Source organism: Aptenodytes patagonicus, chromosome 7 (assembly GCF_965638725.1).
Source record: "Aptenodytes patagonicus chromosome 7, bAptPat1.pri.cur, whole genome shotgun sequence".
Taxonomy (NCBI): Eukaryota; Metazoa; Chordata; class Aves; order Sphenisciformes; family Spheniscidae; genus Aptenodytes; species Aptenodytes patagonicus.
The window spans coordinates 19,897,364-19,916,683 of NC_134955.1; the positions used below are offsets into that span (position 1 = coordinate 19,897,364).

At 41.4% G+C, this 19,320-nt stretch overlaps 1 protein-coding gene across 7 annotated transcripts in view; it reads right to left on the reverse strand.

The window, feature by feature from the left end:
- The window catches only part of AP2A2 (adaptor related protein complex 2 subunit alpha 2), a 57,009-nt gene that overhangs the window by 23,673 nt on the left and 14,016 nt on the right, over window positions 1-19,320 (reverse strand). For all 7 annotated transcript variants that reach the window (XM_076344237.1, XM_076344235.1, XM_076344236.1 and 4 more), the window contains exons 2-4: window positions 19,215-19,283; window positions 1,838-1,980; window positions 1,017-1,210 (exon numbers count right to left, since the gene is read on the reverse strand). In XM_076344237.1, the coding sequence (XP_076200352.1) occupies window positions 1,017-1,210; window positions 1,838-1,980; window positions 19,215-19,283 (406 nt within the window). The remainder of the gene's footprint in view (window positions 1-1,016; window positions 1,211-1,837; window positions 1,981-19,214; window positions 19,284-19,320) is intronic.

Consider the following 19,320-nt stretch of genomic DNA (forward strand, 5'->3'; position numbering starts at 1 on the left):
TACTACATTTCAGCTCTGCAAAATAGTAACAATGTTTGAGTGTGGCATTATAGACACACTATTTCAAGAGTTCAGAAGTATTTCCCAAGATTTTTGTCACAACTAGGTATCACACATTATATCCTTCCTCGTTGCCAACTCAGTGCACATAATAGACATAGTCAGAATTAGTGTTGCATGAGCAAGCACATTTCCAACATTTGCAAGCTCCAGTGCTTGACATTTAGACTATTAATACAGTTCTTACGCAAGTTGTTACTTTTTAATATTAAAGACATGAGTTTGTTATAAAGCAAGTTCCATGCATATTCCAAAACATTTCATATCCATAAGAGAGTTTAAATGCACTGTTTGCACTTAGACATTTTAAGTTTCAAAATAAATTAGCCCTGCAATCACAAGTTTCATTTTAGATTTACTTAACTACAGCTCCAGACATTTGCCAGGGCTGTTTAGAGACTTCTAGCAATACGAAGGGTAAGTTAGAAAGTTGGCGGTAACTATTTGCCATTTACAGGAATTGTTGTTTAAATGGCTACACATGGCTAGTAGAGTAAGCAAGAAAGCTCTCACAACAGAATATTGTCACGTTCCTTATGAAGTAAGGACCATTTAAATAACACCTTCAGTTTATAACAAAATCTGTAGTGTAAACATCTATTTAGGTTCATTTATTTCTTCTTTTCATCAGGAGAAATGAGGAAAGTAAAACATACACATTTCAGGGGTGTTCACTGCCACATGTTTATACAGAACAAAAACTTGATCACAACAAAGCTGGAAAAGCCTATTCAAGATATTGACATAGTCTTAATTTCCATGTTGTATTTGTACACTTATACAAGCAACTCCATGCTCAGGTATATCTAAGTATCTGCAGTTACTGGAAATTGTCATTATTTGTACTGCAAGCCCAGGACTGTATAGCTCTAAGCATGCACTAAGCTGCTGCAATGGAACCGAATCGCTGAAAAGGTTTATTGGTGTGGTATTTGAAGGAGGCACATCATACCTACCCAGCTACAAGTATTTTTGGAATTTCTCCAGCAAATGCTTCCGCCATCTCCCGGCTACCCACATTAGCAATGCAATGCAGAGCAAGCCCCATGAAAGTGGGGTTGCGGCTCGCCAGATCATTCTTGATCGCATTGTTTATTAAGCGAATCAGCTCACTGTTAGAGTTCACTAGTACGGAGATGAAGAGATAGCCCTGTGATTCAGAAAAAGGAAAATGAAAATTGATTTTAGCCAATTTATGTTTTCTGTTAATGCCACAAGTAATTCTGAGACATACAGTTCTCCTCCAATAGCAAACATACAGGCAGAAATGATATTTAGATAGCAGAGCAAAGGCTAGAAAGATTAAATGAAGTAAACAAAAATGAGTAAGTTTAGTGTTACCCTGATTTATCAGTTTTTAAGTGTTTCATAATCTATTTCAGCATATACTCAATCATTTTAGATGAATGGGAGTAAATCAAGAGTTTGGCTTATTATTCAGACACTAGTAAGTTACATGTACCTGATAAACACAATCTTACCTAAGAAGATTTAAAGAGATATTCTGAAAATTAAAAGGTTACTTACCTTTTAATGCAAGACTCGAGGCAGTTTCCTAACAAGAGTAAGAATTTTACGCAGGGTACACATTTTAGCTTTTATAGTTAGTATAAGATTCCCTGTGCACAAAGGTGTTTAAATTTCAGAATCACTGCTAGATCCAAAATAAGGCTTTAAGACAGGGGTAGGGAATGAAGCAAAGTCCTTTACAGACTAAACAGCTGAGGCAGGGTATTAGACAGAACAGCTTATCTTTTATAGAGACTGAGTTACTCACAATTTGTTTCTCTGTATATCTATTGGAACTGAGCAGGTTTACAGCCTCCATGTGACCAAAGTCAATGTCATGCCCCAGGAGAAAGATGAAAAGCAGTTTGCAGACATATTTTTTCTTACTGTAACCATCCAGAGCCTTGTCACCTGGAAAGCAAGGAAACAAAGAACAACTAAGCCTACGTTGTTCCTGTATCTGGTTCCCCAGACTTACAGTTGTACCTAGCAATTAAGACTGACATTTGATTCACTATGTATCACCCTACAGAAGAGGGACAAACTGAGGGTTCAGCTATTGCAGTACTTGAATTTCACAAATTTTAAACGTATTATTTCAGCTTTTATTCACTCTACAGTGAGCAAAATGCTAAATATATCCACTTATCTCTGACTTAAAGGACTGTAAGTCTTTACATCATTTTGTGCTAAACATGAAAGTTATCACAAATCATCATCAGCAGATGTCAGACAATCAAACAACTCCTGGGTTTAAAAAAAAAATTATTCCCAGTCATAGAACACAGGTAGCTTGTAGCTCTTCCTAATGGTCCGAGACAGAAAAATGCATAACTCTGATTCAGTGACAGCTCAGCTTCTTCAACAAGACATTCACATGATACTAGTTCTCATATTTATCTAAATTTGAAATTCATTTAAAAGGAAAAAAACCCAGAACTTGAAGATTTTAGTGTTAATTTCATTTACCATTATCTATATCCTAAAGGACAGTCATGAAATAATGCTATCATCTAGTCCCTGAATTATCCTGCTATGTCCTCAAAGTATTTTCTTGCTAAGAGGCAGTACATACATGTTTACTCAATTGTGATTTTCCTATTTCTGTTAAGAGCAGCTATATGTCTTCCGTACACATGTTCTCTTGTTAAACCAATTATCAAATCTTTATCACAGTAAAAGGTCTTAACACACTTCCTGAAGTGCACCACTGTAGAAAACTCAGTAGCAACAAATGAAAAACAGCAAGTCTTTTTAGAAAGGTAGGATGATAGAGGTATATCCCAAAGCCTTGAAAAAACACATGAAATGAGATTACCATGAGAGCTTTAAAGTGTTTGTAAAATGAAAGTATTCATAAGTGTTTCAGTTTTAGAAGAAAAATGCACCGTAAATAGGTTTGACCTTATGTTGCAGTATTGCTGTATTTTAGAAGCTTGTAAAAGCTACATGGAACAGTACAGTGGCTTACAGCTCATCAGGGAGACTACTTTTCCTGAAGAAAAGGGCTACATATGAAGATACACTTTTTGCAGAACATTCTCTCCCTACGCCAAATCAGGAGATAAAGGAGTATCCACTAAATCATGCAAGCCTGAATGCTAGAGAGTTCAGTCAGGGTAGCAAAATTTTGATAGATGCTGCTGCCTAAAAGGCTATATAAGCTCCTTAGCCTCTGCATTCTGGGCCCAGAATAACTAGTCTGTCAGATCCGTGTGTATTCCTTAGGGATGGGCAAGTTCAGCCAGAATAGCACTGCATAAAATAAAGCTTAAATAAGATATCCCTAACTCATTGCCCTTACCAAAAAAGCTCCAAGCTGCATTTTTTTTTTTTAAACTTCATACTTATGAAATAGCCAGCTAAACATATAATAAAGAATCTTAATAGCATGGAAGTTTCTCTTTCTTCCTTCTCATCCATTGGTGCAGAAGCAGGTTAGATTTCCCATGTCACATGCATCTACAGCTCCCATAGATTTCACACTACACTCACTACTGTATAAAAACAATGGAAGCCTTACCACTATAAACTAAATTTACAGTTTGTGAAGGAATGAACACTACCATCAACATATGAAGCCATGTAATATTTGTGAACCAAGAGAAAACATACTGGCACACTGAAGTAGACAATGATAAAAGGTTATGTCTACAGGCTGCAACTATGCATTTTGGGGGGTTACTTTCTATTTTGACTCTAGAAACTTCTTTTATTTAGTTTTATTTCAACTGAGAAAAATTTAAGCACACGACTGCCATTTTAATACGGACAATGATACCCTTCAAATCTGAGTCTTTAGACACCCATTGACTTTTTTTTTTTTAAACTGGTACAGACAGCATATCAATTGCCAACAAAAAGCAGCTTTACCTTAAAGCTATTTTTATGCTGGAAAGAAAAGTTCCCTTCAGGTCTGCACCATGGAAGCCAATACATGTCACTTTTTACTTAGATACATGAAGCAGCGTTACTGAAGATACTCATGACAGTGAAATCTTGCTATGCTAGATCCTGTCAAGATCCTCTGACAACAGCCAGCTCTGCAGAAAGCTGCCCAAAGACATGTTTTCTTCAAGTCTTATTTACAGTTTGCTGCCATAAGGCTATTTTCCTGCTGAGTCCGCAAATGAATCTAGGGCAGTTTGCTTTACTAGACATCTGAATGAACATTAGAAGAACCAGAGTGAAACATCCAGACTGGGTGGGGGGTGGGGAGTAGGGAGAAAGCATTTGGGTTCCCCCCCCCCCCCTTTGGAAGCAATATGACTGGAGGGAAAAGTAGATATTCAGCCATGTCTGTCTATCCACTGTGGCCTTCCAACTATGGCTTGAGCAGCAGAGGAATAAGTCTTCTGTATTTATAACAGGGGAAATAAATACCTCCTGTTATACTATTTTCCCAATACAATGGTAATCAAGAGAGAAGCTTCCTCCCATCCCATCATGGCAGAGAGATGCAGATCAAATACCTTCCTTCCTCAGGAGAGGCAAGAAAAAAAATTACAGGAAAAAGTATAGTGACAGCTTTAGGTTTTTAAACACTTTTCAGCTGCTTAAGAAAAGTTTCTACAAGCTCTTAGGATTTGATTTTCAGTTGGTCTTCTGCATGAGATCTGGAAGGAAAAGAAATAATTGGTGAATAAACCAGGGGGGCTTTACATTACTTAGCAACAAGAACATGCCAACTCATGACAAGCCAGCTGTTTCCAGGTGACTGATTAAAGGAACAGCTGATGCTGGATACCATTACCAGATACTATTATGATTCACAGAAGGGGACACTAAATAAGCTGAATCCATTTTAGTCAGTGTTCCTCTAGTGGCTGAGATCTACATAATTGATGACTTGCTACAGTATTTAATAGCATTAATATCATTAGTTGCCTCTCTCAGAGATACAGATACACCAAAAGGCATCAGAAAGTAGCTTTCACATGAACTTTATCGTAAGTGAAAAAACCCTAACCAGTCTCCAAGACTAGAGTTTCCAGGAGTCCAAGAGATTGAACTGCAGCTGCTTGTTAGTGTACAATCCATCAGCAATACACAAGAGTCATAAGTATAAACCCTATTCTCTCATCTTCTCAAATGACTCTGGTGTTGACTTTGCAAGATCAGAAGGGAAGAGGGAGTATAGAATACTGCAACCCAATTGCTTAATGAAGAACACAAGCAGATGAAAGTATATATACTCTGAACCACATTGACTTTCATAACAGAGTAATTGTCATGGTTGGGCAATTTCTTTTTTCAGGTTTAGGACCCAGCTATTTAAAGCACTATATCCTTCCAAGATATAAGTATTTTAAGAGCTCAGATTAGCAAGTTCCTTGGATCTTGGCATATTTGAAGCATTTTTGATGGAAGCTATGCCATGCAATCAAGTTCAAAACATACTGCCGTCCTACTAACAAGGAAAAGGCAGCTTCCTTCTCCATCATGTGCTATCAAAGAACAATACGGTAAAATCAGTACCTGAAGCACTTTTTCTTAAGACAGAAAAAATAGTTCACTGACTGCTTTCAAAAGCTTCTGTCCCTTGTGTGCAGAACTGAAGGCAATCTGAAGGTTCTCAATAACAGGCAAGCTTATAAACTGAGCCAAATAACAGTTACTAGAACTCTTCTTTAAAGCCTTATTAGTTCCTAGCAATAGTAGAACATCATTGTCTTTTTTTAAGCTTCATTATTTAATTAGTGGAGCAATTTGGAAAAAAGAGCATTGCAGTCAAAGGTCTCCCTGTAGTTGTCTAACTCTGTGTTTTGAAGAAGTCTTTGATTCAGATTCTTATTGTCAAGTTTAACTATTCAATTCCTCTCCCTCCCATGTAGCATTTACAAAGAGTTATAAAGGTTCTATTTTAAACATTATTAACAAGTCTCATTGCTTAAGTATGTGCTAAAATAGTACAGCTTCTCCCAGCCTCAAGCAAACATCTGAACAAGAGCAGAAGGAAATTTCACATCTTCTGTTATCTTTATTGCAATACACAATCATTTCTTTTAACTCAGCTCATTTTTAAATGCTTTTGGGAACATTCGCAAGTACTGCAATTAAGTCAGCAGAAACAGGAAGAATTCAGAACACACATCAGCAGGTTTTGAGCACAGTGGGCATTTCAAAGGCTACTTGCTTTCCCTGGAAAGTTTGAGTCATTTTTCTAAGAAAGAAATTATTAACAGCTGATCAGCAAATAGTGCTATTATTAAGAAAAAATTACTACTTTCACATTTCTGTGCATTGCCTCTCTACCATTTCAACAGGGACGTTTTGGTTTTCATTGCTCATAAGTCTCTTTCACGCAGTCTTCCAAAAAGGAAGAAATAAGGCACAAATGCATTATGAGACCCTTTGGTTCCCACGCAGCACCTTCTGTCTCTAATTTGGACCATGAGTTAAAAAACAGCACCTGCTTTTTAATCTAATTCAGTATACTTAAAAACCAACCTGCTGCACAGTTACAGAGCCTGCTACCAGCCAGAGGGGGCAAGGCAGCAGTTTAGTCCTGTGAAATGTTCACTGGGGGGTAGAGGGTAAGGAAGCCTGACAAGTCCAGTCTCACTAGCAATCAACCATCTGGACGCTATCTCAAAGACGAGACAATCTTAGCTTTTAAAACTGCAGTAATGGCTTATGCAAAGCAGAAAGGACAACACCCTTAAGTGTTTCTTTGCATTCAGTGTGCTTCCTTCCTAGGTTGACACTGACCTATGTTCATGGAGTTGACAGCAATCCAGTGCTATACTGTATCAGAGCTTAGAGGCTAAGAAAAATCAAGTTGCTTTTTATGAACGTATCTACACTGAGAAAAGATTTGTCTTTCCGTAAGAGTGACAGTCCAAGCCCTCTAAATGAAAGGCTGAATATTTGTCGCAGACAACCCATACAAAACCATAACCTCATATTTAGTTACCATACTACTACCACCAGGACAGAGCATTACTAGAGCAGCCCTACAACTCAGGTGATATTTGAAGCCTGATTTTACTTCCAACAATTCACTTTGTCAGTGAAGACACTATTATTTTACTGTCTGATTGCCTTCATACATCTCTTAGATGATCAGAAGACAGTGTGACTAACCAGACCCATCTTAAATATAAAGACTATGCTTTCACAGCCTGTCAGGAAAGCAACTTACTGTTACACAGCTTCTGCTTAAAATAGGTATTCAGAAGCTTATCTTGAACTTCCTGCAAAGTGTTACTGTGTAGTTTGAGACAACAGAGAAGACTTGCTTGAATTTTGGAAAACAAGTGAGCTGAAGTAAAAAAAACAAAAGCAGATATTATCAACTGACATTGGGGCACTTCTGCACAAGCTAAAACTAAGATACACTAGCATGTCTGAAATCTAGCAGCTGCTCTTGTAACACAAACCCTATTAAGCAATCAGAACAAAACTAAAATCTAATGCCAGATCTGGAAAAAAAAGAACAAGCCTGAATCAAGCAGAGAACAAAGTTCCTTTGACTGCAGAAACAGCTTATAGATTTGTGGGCAGTTTCCTGGTTTCAGCAGGGATAGAGTTAATTTCCTTCCTAGTAGCTGGTACAGTGTTTTGGATTTAGGATGAGAACAAAGTTGATAATGCACCGATGTTTTAGTTGTTGCTAGGTAATGCTTACTCTAGTCAAGGACTTTTCAGCTTCCCATGCTCTACCGACTGAGGAGGCTGGAGGTGCACAAGAAGCTGGGAGGGGGCACAGCCAAACTGGCCAAAGGGACATCCCATACCATGTGACATCATGCTCAGTACATAAACTGGGGAAAGCTGGTCGGGGGGGGGGCCGCTGCTTGGGGACTGGCTGGGCATCGGTCGGCGGGTGGTGAGCAATTGTACTGTGCATCACTTGTTTTGTGTATTATTATTATTATCATATTATTATTATCATTTTATTTCAATTATTAAACTTTTTATCTCAACCCATGAGTCTTTCTAACTTGTGCTCTTCCAATTCTCTCCCCCATCCCACCGGGTGGGGGGGAGTGAGTGAGCGGCTGCGTGGTGCTTAGTTGCCGACTGAAATTAAACCACGACAGTCCTTTTTGGCGCCCAATGTGGGGCACGAAGGGTTTGAGATAATAACAGATTAACCAGAGTGTATTAAGGAACTTATATCTGTTAATAGTTGAGGGTCACAATGTTGGTTTCTCCGTTCTTGATATTGATTTGTATAATCTGCATCGCGCTCTTTTTCCTCCTGTACGTGTTAAAGATTGGTGTTGGGTTTTGCAGTTTGCTGTGGTCTGCAGTGAATAGTGATGTCTCGCTTGTGAGGTTTGTTTTTAGAACATTGACCTTGACGTTAGTGTGGTATGTAAACTTCGCAATGAAGCCGTTACTGTACCACGGAGACCATTTCGTGGAGACAACTAGCAATTGCAGTAACTTTTCTGAGAGTTTTTTTACGGAGGAAATACAGAATGGCAGTGTCACTACCTTCTTCTATGATGTTTCCTCCTTCATTACAGTAATTTTTCAGTATTTTGAACATCCTTGGGCAGTTAAGATACTTCTATTAATACTTCTTGGGAATATTGTTTCGGTTTTGTCTAAAGTTGGTAAGCAATTTAAGAATATCATCCAGAGATCTGCCCCAAGGCTGAATAACTATGAGTGGCAGGGTGTGTGGGATAAGATGGGCAAGTACCTAGGCCAATGGGCACCCCCAGTGTTTTGGAACTTCACCCCTGAGCAAGTGCAGAATCCTGAAAAGTTAGTAGAATATTTGGAAAAAGTATGCTGTCACCCTGGCAACTCCAGAGAGATGCAGATCATTGCAACGTGCTGGGGCCTGGCCCATGCCTACCGAGCCCTGTTCAACACCATTCAGTACCCTCGAAGGGAAGAGAAGGTCTCTGGCTCTGACAGTAAAACGACAGGCCCTGCGGCCACTCCGACCCCGGCGACATGCACTTGCACTGTGGCCACTCCAACCCCGGCGACATGCACTGTGGCCACTCAGACCCTGGCAACACGCCCTGTGGCTGAACCAAGGAACCAGCCTGTGCCGGTATCAGTCACCCCTGTACACAAGAAGAAATTTTGGAAGCGGAAGTCAGCTCGTTTAGTAAGGGAGGAAGAAGCTTCTTCTAAAAGGGAACCGGAGGAAGAACTGTACGAATACCCTGGAGAAGGGCCATCACGAGAACGGGAGGAGGAAGAGGAAGAACTCATAAACGAGGCAGTGACCACCCGATCTCTATCCCTGAGTGAGCTGCGAGATATACGAAAAGATTTCAGCCGCCGTCCAGGTGAGCATATTGTCACCTGGCTGCTCCGATGCTGGGATAATGGGGCCAGTAGCCTGGAATTAGAGGGTAGGGAAGCCAAGCAGCTGGGATCCCTTTCTAGGGAAGGGGGCATTGATAAAGCAATTGGAAAAGGGACACGTATCCTCAGCCTTTGGAGGCGACTCTTGTCAAGCGTGAAGGAAAGGTATCCCTTTAAGGAAGATGTCATATGTCGCCCAAGCAAGTGGGCCACCATGGAGAAGGGATTCCAGTTTCTGAGAGAATTAGCTGTGCTGGAGGTGATTTATGATGACCTGAACAATGAACAACTATCCAAAGATCCAGACGAAGTCAAGTGCACACGACCCATGTGGCGGAAGTTTATAAGGAGCTCACCATCGTCATATGCCAATTCATTGGCAGTGATAACCTGGAAAGATGGAGAGGAACAAACAGTGGATGAATTGGCTAGTCAACTCCGGCAATACGAGGAAAGTCTTTCTTCCTCCCTCGTGTCGGCTGTGGAGAAACTGTCCGAAAAACTGTCCCGGGAGATCCAGCAACTCAGAGAGGATAGGTCCTACTCCTCACCTGTACGGACCAGTATCTCGGCTATTAGAAGTAAGCGTTCTTTTGCTCAAGAGAGAGAATATAAAGGGTACACACCACGGGGCACCCTATGGTTTTATCTGCGTGACCACGGAGAGGACATGAGGAAGTGGGATGGGAAACCTACTGCAGCCCTAGGGGCAAGGGTACGTGAATTGCAAGGGAAAACAATCACAGAAGGAGGTTCTTCCAGGAAAATTGCTGCTCCAGTTCCCAGCGGGCAGTTCCCCAGAGAGAGTAGAAGGGCTGATCTTACTCTTGATCTTAATGAAGAAACTTCTGACTCGTACGTACAAGAAATGAGAAATGAGTACTGTGATGAGGATTAGAGGGGCCCTGCCTCCAGCCAGGGGGAGGAAAGGGACAACCGGGTTTACTGGACTGTGTGGATTCGGTGGCCTGGCACATCAGACCCACAGAAGTATAAGGCTCTGGTAGACACCGGTGCACAGTGTACCCTAATGCCATCAAGCTATATAGGGGCAGAGCCCATCTGTATTTCTGGGGTGACGGGGGGATCCCAACAGCTAACTGTATTGGAAGCCGAAGTGAGTCTAACTGGGAATGGGTGGCAGAAGCACTCCATTGTGACTGGCCCAGATGCTCCGTGCATCCTTGGCATAGACTACCTCAGGAGAGGGTATTTCAAGGACCCAAAAGGCTACCGGTGGGCTTTTGGTATAGCTGCCTTGGAGACGGAGGAAATTAAACAGCTGTCCACCTTGCCTGGTCTCTCGGAGGACCCCTCTGTTGTGGGGTTGCTGAAGGTCGAAGACCAACAAGTGCCAATTGCTACCACCACGGTGCACCGGCAGCAATATCGCACCAACCGAGACTCCCTGATTCCCATTCATGAGCTGATTCGTCGACTGGAGAGCCAAGGAGTGATCAGCAAGACCCGCTCACCCTTTAACAGTCCCATATGGCCAGTGCGGAAGTCTAATGGAGAGTGGAGACTAACAGTAGACTATCGTGGCCTAAATGAAGTCACGCCACCGCTGAGTGCTGCTGTGTTGGACATGCTAGAACTTCAATACGAATTGGAATCAAAGGCAGCCAAGTGGTATGCCACAGTTGATATTGCTAATGCGTTTTTCTCAGTCCCTTTGGCAGCGGAGTGCAGGCCACAATTTGCTTTCACTTGGAGGGGCGTTCAGTACACCTGGAACCGACTGCCCCAGGGGTGGAAACACAGCCCTACCATTTGCCATGGACTGATCCAGACTGCACTAGAACAGGGTGGAGCTCCAGAACACCTGCAATACATTGATGATATCATCATGTGGGGCAACACAGCAGAAGAAGTTTTTGAAAAAGGGAAGGAAATGGTCCAAATCCTGCTGAAGGCCGGTTTTGCCATAAAACAAAATAAGGTCAAGGGACCTGCACAGGAGATCCAATTTTTAGGAATAAAATGGCAAGATGGACGTCGTCAGATCCCAATGGATGTGATCAACAAAATAACAGCCATGTCTCCACCAACTAGCAAAAAGGAAACACAAGCTTTCTTAGGCGTCATGGGTTTTTGGAGAATGCACATTCCAAATTACAGTCTGATTGTAAACCCTCTCTATCAAGTGACCCGAAAGAAGAACGATTTCAAATGGGGCCCTGAGCAACGACAAGCTTTTGAACAAATTAAACGGGAGATAGTTCATGCAGTAGCCCTGGGGCCAGTCCGGGCAGGGCAAGAGGTAAAAAATGTGCTCTACACCGCAGCCGGGGAGAATGGCCCTACCTGGAGCCTCTGGCAGAAAGCACCAGGGGAGACTCGAGGTCGACCCCTAGGGTTTTGGAGTCGGGGATACAAAGGATCCGAGGCCCGCTATACTCCAACTGAAAAAGAGATATTAGCAGCATATGAAGGGGTTCGAGCTGCTTCAGAAGTGATCGGCACTGAAGCACAGCTCCTCCTGGCACCCCGACTGCCGGTGCTAGGCTGGATGTTCAGAGGGAGGGTCCCCTGTACACATCATGCAACTGATGCTACATGGAGTAAGTGGATCGCACTGATCACACAACGGGCTCGAATAGGAAACCCCACTCGCCCAGGAATCCTGGAAGTGATCATGGATTGGCCAGAGGGCAAAGATTTTGGAATATTGCCAGAGGAGGAGGTAACACATGCTGAAGAGGCCCCAATGTATAATGAACTACCAGAAAATGAGAAGCAATATGCCCTGTTCACTGATGGGTCCTGTCGTCTTGTGGGAAAGCATCGGAGGTGGAAAGCTGCTGTATGGAGTCCTATGCGACAAGTTGCAGAAACTGCTGAAGGAGAAGGTGAATCGAGCCAACTTGCAGAAGTAAAGGCCATCCAGCTGGCTTTAGACATTGCTGACCGAGAAAAGTGGCCAGTGCTCTATCTCTATACTGACTCATGGATGGTGGCAAATGCCCTGTGGGGGTGGTTGCAGCAATGGAAGCAGAGCAACTGGCAGCGCAGAGGCAAACCCATCTGGGCTGCCGCATTGTGGCAAGATATTGCTGCCCGGGTGGAGAACCTGGTTGTAAAAGTCCGTCACGTAGATGCTCACGTACCCAAGAGTCGGGCCACTGAAGAACATCAAAATAACCAGCAGGTGGATCAGGCTGCTAAGATTGAAGTGGCTCAGGTGGATCTGGACTGGCAACATAAGGGTGAATTATTTCTAGCTCGGTGGGCCCATGACACCTCAGGCCACCAAGGAAGAGATGCAACATATAGATGGGCTCGTGATCGAGGGGTGGACTTGACCATGGACACTATAGCCCAGGTTATCCATGAATGCGAAACATGCGCTGCAATCAAGCAAGCCAAGCGGTTAAAGCCTTTTTGGTATGGAGGACGATGGTTGAAATATAAATATGGGGAGGCCTGGCAGATCGATTATATCACACTCCCACAAACCTGCCAAGGCAAGCGCCACGTGCTTACAATGGTGGAGGCAACCACCGGATGGCTGGAAACATATCCCGTGCCCCATGCCACTGCCCGGAACACTATCCTGGGCCTTGAAAAGCAAGTCCTATGGCGACATGGCACCCCAGAAAGAATTGAGCCAGACAACGGGACTCATTTCCGAAACAACCTCATAGACACCTGGGCCAAAGAGCACGGCATTGAGTGGGTGTATCACATCCCCTATCATGCACCAGCCTCTGGGAAAATTGAACGATACCATGGACTGTTAAAGACTACACTGAGAGCAATGGGTGGCGGGACGTTCAAACATTGGGATACGCATTTAGCAAAGGCCACCTGGTTAGTCAACACTCGGGGATCTGCCAATCGAGCAGGCCCTGCCCAGTCAGAACTTTTACGTACTATAGATGGGAATAAAGTCCCTGTAGTGCACATAAAAAAATATGCTGGGGAAGACAGTCTGGGTTATTCCTGCCTCGGGCAGAGGCAGACCCATCCGTGGGATTGCTTTTGCTCAAGGACCTGGGTGCACTTGGTGGATAATGCGGAAGGATGGGGAAGTCCGATGTGTACCTCAAGGGGATTTGATTTTGGGTGAGAACAGCCAATGATCTGAATTATGTGATGTTAAGTACTAATTATAGTTATAATAATTATACTAATAATACACAGATATACTAATAATATTATATGCCATACTAATGTTATTACAATAAGAATCACCCAGACTAATGAAGAATAACTTCAGTGAAACCAAGCAAAGCACAGTGATGATGGTACCAGAACTGACTTCAACATGAAACAATCCAACACCACATACCGTCTCCATTTTTTCCTACCCTGAAAGATTATTATGACAGATGGAGCCCAAAGTCATGGACTAAATGAACTCACCGAACATTTTAGAGGGATGGCCCACAGACGAAGGGAATGATATCTCTGTGTGTGTGTGTATATATATATATATAAAAAAAAAGGGGTGGTGATTAATGAAAATGTACTGGAAAATATGAGACTTGAGCATGACGCAGATGGTATAGAATAAGGGGTGGATATTGTCCTGGTTTCGGCAGGGATAGAATTAATTTCCTTCCTAGTAGCTGGTACAGTGTTTTGGATTTAGGATGAGAACAAAGTTGATAATGCACCGATGTTTTAGTTGTTGCTAGGTAATGCTTACTCTAGTCAAGGACTTTTCAGCTTCCCATGCTCTACCGACTGAGAAGGCTGGAGGTGCACAAGAAGCTGGGAGGGGGGCACAGCCAAACTGGCCAAAGGGACATCCCATACCATGTGACGTCATGCTCAGTACATAAACTGGGGAAAGCTGGTCGGGGGGGGGGGCCGCTGCTTGGGGACTGGCTGGGCATCGGTCGGCGGGTGGTGAGCAATTGTACTGTGCATCACTTGTTTTGTGTATTATTATTATTATCATATTATTATTATCATTTTATTTCAATTATTAAACTGTTTTTATCTCAACCCACGAGTTTTTCTAACTTGTGCTCTTCCAATTCTCTCCCCCATCCCACCGGGTGGGGGGGAGTGAGTGAGCGGCTGCGTGGTGCTTAGTTGCCGACTGAAATTAAACCACGACACATTAGTACACAAAATTCTGCTCTGAGATCAAAATGATGCAACAAATTAATAAACTGGATATTTTTTCATTCATTAACAAAGCAATTACTACTCTGACAGCCAGACTTCTAGTTTGGCTCAAGCATGGGAGCAAAATCAGCTTACAGTCAGAACACATAAAACAAAAGGAATACTATTTCGCCACTCGATACTTAATTCCTACAACTTCTGCTTTATTACACTGGTGTAGTTTCTCTCTACTACATGCATCTTATCTCAGTTAATGCAGAAGCATTTAAAGCAACCGTCAAGGACACGCTGACCTCAGCAATGGAGCTTCCTCATGCTGAAACGAGAGACAAAGTCACCTTAAGTACAGAGATTCTAGATTCCTTCTGAACTTGGAGCACAGAAGCCAGATCAGAACCCAGAACCCATTCCATCCGTTCAACAAAGTATGGCTTTTCCAGAGATGTGCAGCCTCATCCCAGCCTGTTAAGTACAAGGGTATTTTAAATAGCAGGTTACCCAAACATAAGGTGGGTAACAGGCTTGCCAGCTACTTGCATGATAGAACAAAAGTAAAAATACTTAGCCTCTGTCTGTAACAGTGTAAGAATATATCTTGCAAGTTACATGGGGTGGGGGTCTAGATACTGCAACAGAGTATGCTGACAAGAGTAAAGGTCCAGAGGAAGGACAGAATACTTGTGGTGTACCAGTCTCTTATGCTAGTCTCAAGCAAGAACATATCTGTGTCAAGAGGCACTACTGTCAGCCTTGCTTCTTACAGTCAGACCTTTCCCTGGTTACAGCAATGCAGCCAGTCCAACAGCTGCATCGTCAGCCAGGTAGTTAACCCAGGGCACCAGTACTCCCCATAATTATTTAGCAAGGGACTCCATCTTAAGTTCACAGTCACACATTTGTCTAAATCCAAACTATTTAAAAACATTTTTAGAAGTCAGAGCTACATAAAAAGAAACTGGGTTCAACTGAATTATCTCCACTTAAACCAAGAATAAAATGCATTATGAAGGTCTTTATTTTTATACAGCCCTTCTGCAAGGAAGAACCATGCAGCACAAAGCCCATGTAGAACAACTGCAGCAGAAAGATACACAGCTATCACCTCCTCACACTCTCAAGGCCTCAAGCAGTTATACAACAAGTTGTCCAAACTCAGCTTCCAAATTGTGACATTTATGTCTAGTTTTCATTCAGGCTACATCAAGTTATTGTCTTCAGTTAAGTAAGATTTTTCACCTAAAATCCATACAAATTCAGTAATACAGTTGCCATGCTTATGGGAAGGTTTAGTCATCTTTCACTCAAGCTACTGAATGAGCACACTGCTATTTATTCAAAACTATTAAAACTGTGCTTAAAGGATGCTATCCAAGGTACAAAGGCTAAAGTTATTGGACTACTTTGCTGAAAGCACCTCTATTCTCTGATCATTGCCTGATTCGTGGTTCTACACAGCCAGAGGTTCCTATGATCATTTCTCCCCCGCATCATGATTAACCAGAGAAGAATTTACTGTGCACATACTTTTAACTATTTTTGTACTTAAGCCACAAAATACCTCGCAAAACTGAGGAACAGAACTGAACAGTGTTTTATGAACTGTGCCATCAGCAGCTCTTTAACCTATGATTACTCAGTGATACAACACAGCTACCAAACTACCTATATTAACCAGAATAGCATTCTCTGACAGAATTCAGTTCACTTAGAGCTTCATTACTGCCAAGTTTTCTTGAAGTTATTAATATGGCTTATACTGCTGCTCTTATAAAGACATTCAGAAAAGAACAGTGAAGACTAGCTCTATCATGTGTTAGGCAGCCTTTTACTAGACATGGTATTAGCAACCTTCTGAATACACATTCATAGACTCTTCACAGGGCAAGACTCAGGATGACTGACATTGACAAAATACTGAATTGTGTGTCAGTGTTCATTCTGTGATCCCCACATAGGATTTATCACACTTTACCAGTAAGTGCACTCAGAAGGCATAATTATTATTATTAGCATTAATTTTAAAGGCTGCATTGATTGCTGTGGTACCCAAACAATTCACAGATTTGCTTCTTTCACACTCACAAGTTTACAGAAGTAGGCAGGTTAGTGGGTGCGGATGGACCCAAATGGAGTTTAACCTGTGTTACTCAAAACATGTAAGCCATCATTTTTTCTAGAATGCTTAGCCTTCATGTGGAATAGAAGTTTGAATCTAGCTTCCCCATTTCAGCTCGTAGATTAAAGCTTTTCACATCAGGTGCAAACATAAGTACTTGGCCTAGTAAGCAGCAAGTGAGATACTAACTGTTCCTATCTAAAGAGGATTACTTAATAGGATTTGACTATAGCCAAACAGTAAGAACTAGACTATATCCCTGCAAGTCAGTACTTAAACAGCCTTAATAACCATTATGAACTTTTCTGCAATTCCTTATTGCATTCCTTTACAACAGCATGTTTAACTCTAGCAGTGAGGTGAGCAGGTCTGACAGAACCTCCTTCATGCTTCAAGCACACTGGAACATACAGTAGGCAGCGAGTTCTACAGTTCTACAGGAGCTTCGACAACATTTTTTATGCTTTTTGAAGTTTTCAGACCTTCATTGCAAACTGAAGACTTAGTCTCATGAAAGCTTCCAGTTTCATTAGTAAAAAATTGATTAGGTTTTGCAAACAAACTAAAAGCTTGCCCATCAACCAAATCAAGATAAAAAAGGTGGTGTAGCCTGAAGTTGCTGAAAGAACTAGATTTCTGTGTTAGTGTGACTGCAGCAAGGTTTCCAGCTACGCATTAATCTCTAGTTGTTCTTGATGACAGAAGGGCATAGGTGGAGTAACTGTTAATGTATCTATAGGGAAAGTGACATGCTGCTTTCTAGAAAAACCTGTCCCATCTAAACAATTAAGTAAAGAATTTAAATGCTGAAATGAATTTCAGCAACAGCTGATAACCAATAATGCTGGTATTTGACAGCAAGTAGTCTTACAAATGTGGACCAAGAGAAAACAAGCAGTCTTTGTGGCTGTATCTTCCAGATTAATCAACTCAGTGAAATTAGTTGAAAGATAAAGTAACATGAAACTTCAACTAACTTCTTAAGTGTACAGAAACTTCTTAAACAGTTTTTAATTAAACTCAGTCTCTTTATCTGAAAGATATACTTAATTTGTCTAGTATAGATCTTGCTTGGAGGTTAAACTGCTTTATTTGAAAGTTGCAATTTTATGCTTAAATTTACTAGGCAATAAGATGATCCACTTTGATCATACAGCTGGAACTAAGAAAAATGGCTGTTACTCTTGTATGCAGGTTTCTAGCAGACCCTTGAACTATGTGCTAGTTGCTCAGTGTGCATGCATACTTAGTACATGAAGGCAATATCTACTGGTCATTGTCTGGAAAATGGACACAAGTTTTAGACTTGGATTGGGTGATGGAGAATAGTCTGTAGGACAGACTATGCAAAGCCTGCTACTTCTGGCAAAAATCAGACCAACATCAGTGTTAGATGGAAACTTTGCAATGAAAAACAATGTGACAGCTTAGAGAGGTGACTAAATGAAGTTCCTTTTTCTATTTACCGTAGAAAAATAGCCATTAAAATTTCCTCAGTTACCCTACGACTGAAGTTACCAATTTGGATAAAGTATGCTGAAATTTTTAAGAGAAAAATGTTAGCACAGAGGCATGTGATGGCTTCTCATTTAGAAAAATTTCTTAACTTTTGAGTGTCTTGCACTATGGTCAACTTTTCCCTTCTAAGCTGTTGTTGACACTCAAGTTTTTGCAGGTCTTCATATGCCTTTAAGAGACATACCACTTAAAAAGTAGCAACAGATACCTATGAAGTTCAGGAAAGTTATTTCAGGCTTTGTTAATGCACTGAGTATTCCAAATAGATACACTAGTCTAAGTCAGAATAGATAATTAAGGTGAATGGGTTTAATCCGAATACAGCAAATTCTAAAGCCACATATGACCTCCACACCACAATGCCTTATCTAGCTACACACACAGCCCTCTATCTATTTAAACAGAATGTTTGCCACAGCCACTATTGGTAGAACTCCATTCAAAAGCATCTCAACTACTCCTCAGAATCTTTAAAATTTGAAGCCACATACACAACTTGAATACAGTTACAACATGAATTTTACCATGTGTTGTTTAAAAGTAAATTACTGCCTCTTGGAACACATGAGGATAGAATTAATCACTGCATATCTCTTGTTTCATATGAATAATTTGTATTGCTGTTGCCTATGGGAGTGGTCAAGATGTATGGCTTCACCAACTACACATTTTTATCTTAATTCTGCTAGAAGACAGCCTAACCCATTACTTCCTAAAGGGGCTGGAGTGAGGGGGGGGGGGAGGGAGCAGGTCAGGGCAGAGGGAGGGAAGAGAATTTTAAACAGATTTGTTTTACTAAAAATAGTTACATCCACATGTTTCTTCAAACTAGTTCATGGCCTTCTGGAAGAAAACAAGGCTGAGTAGTCATATGGTTAAGAGGCAAAGTATTAGAAAAAGTTTGTGAACAGTAGCTCAATTCTTTGATATAGGAGGGAGTTTTCTTCTATTATGGCCAAGAATCACAGAACTGTCAGGAAGTTCTGTAGTTAGAAGAACATTTTCAATAGTTATTCTAACAGCCTGCTCTAGCATTTTGCTTGCATCAGCAGTTGACAAAAAAGTCTCAACATGTAAAAACAAAACAAAAACCCATAGAAGAATGTCATATGAGGAAATATGTATAGTTTAGTATGATCAAGTCGCTTACCTTTAAATTTTGACCGAATGTTTGCTAGTTCTTTATTTATCCTCTTTATCTCCGCTTCTTTACTTTTGCCTGAAATCAAAAGAACACACATGAGGATACAGTGCTT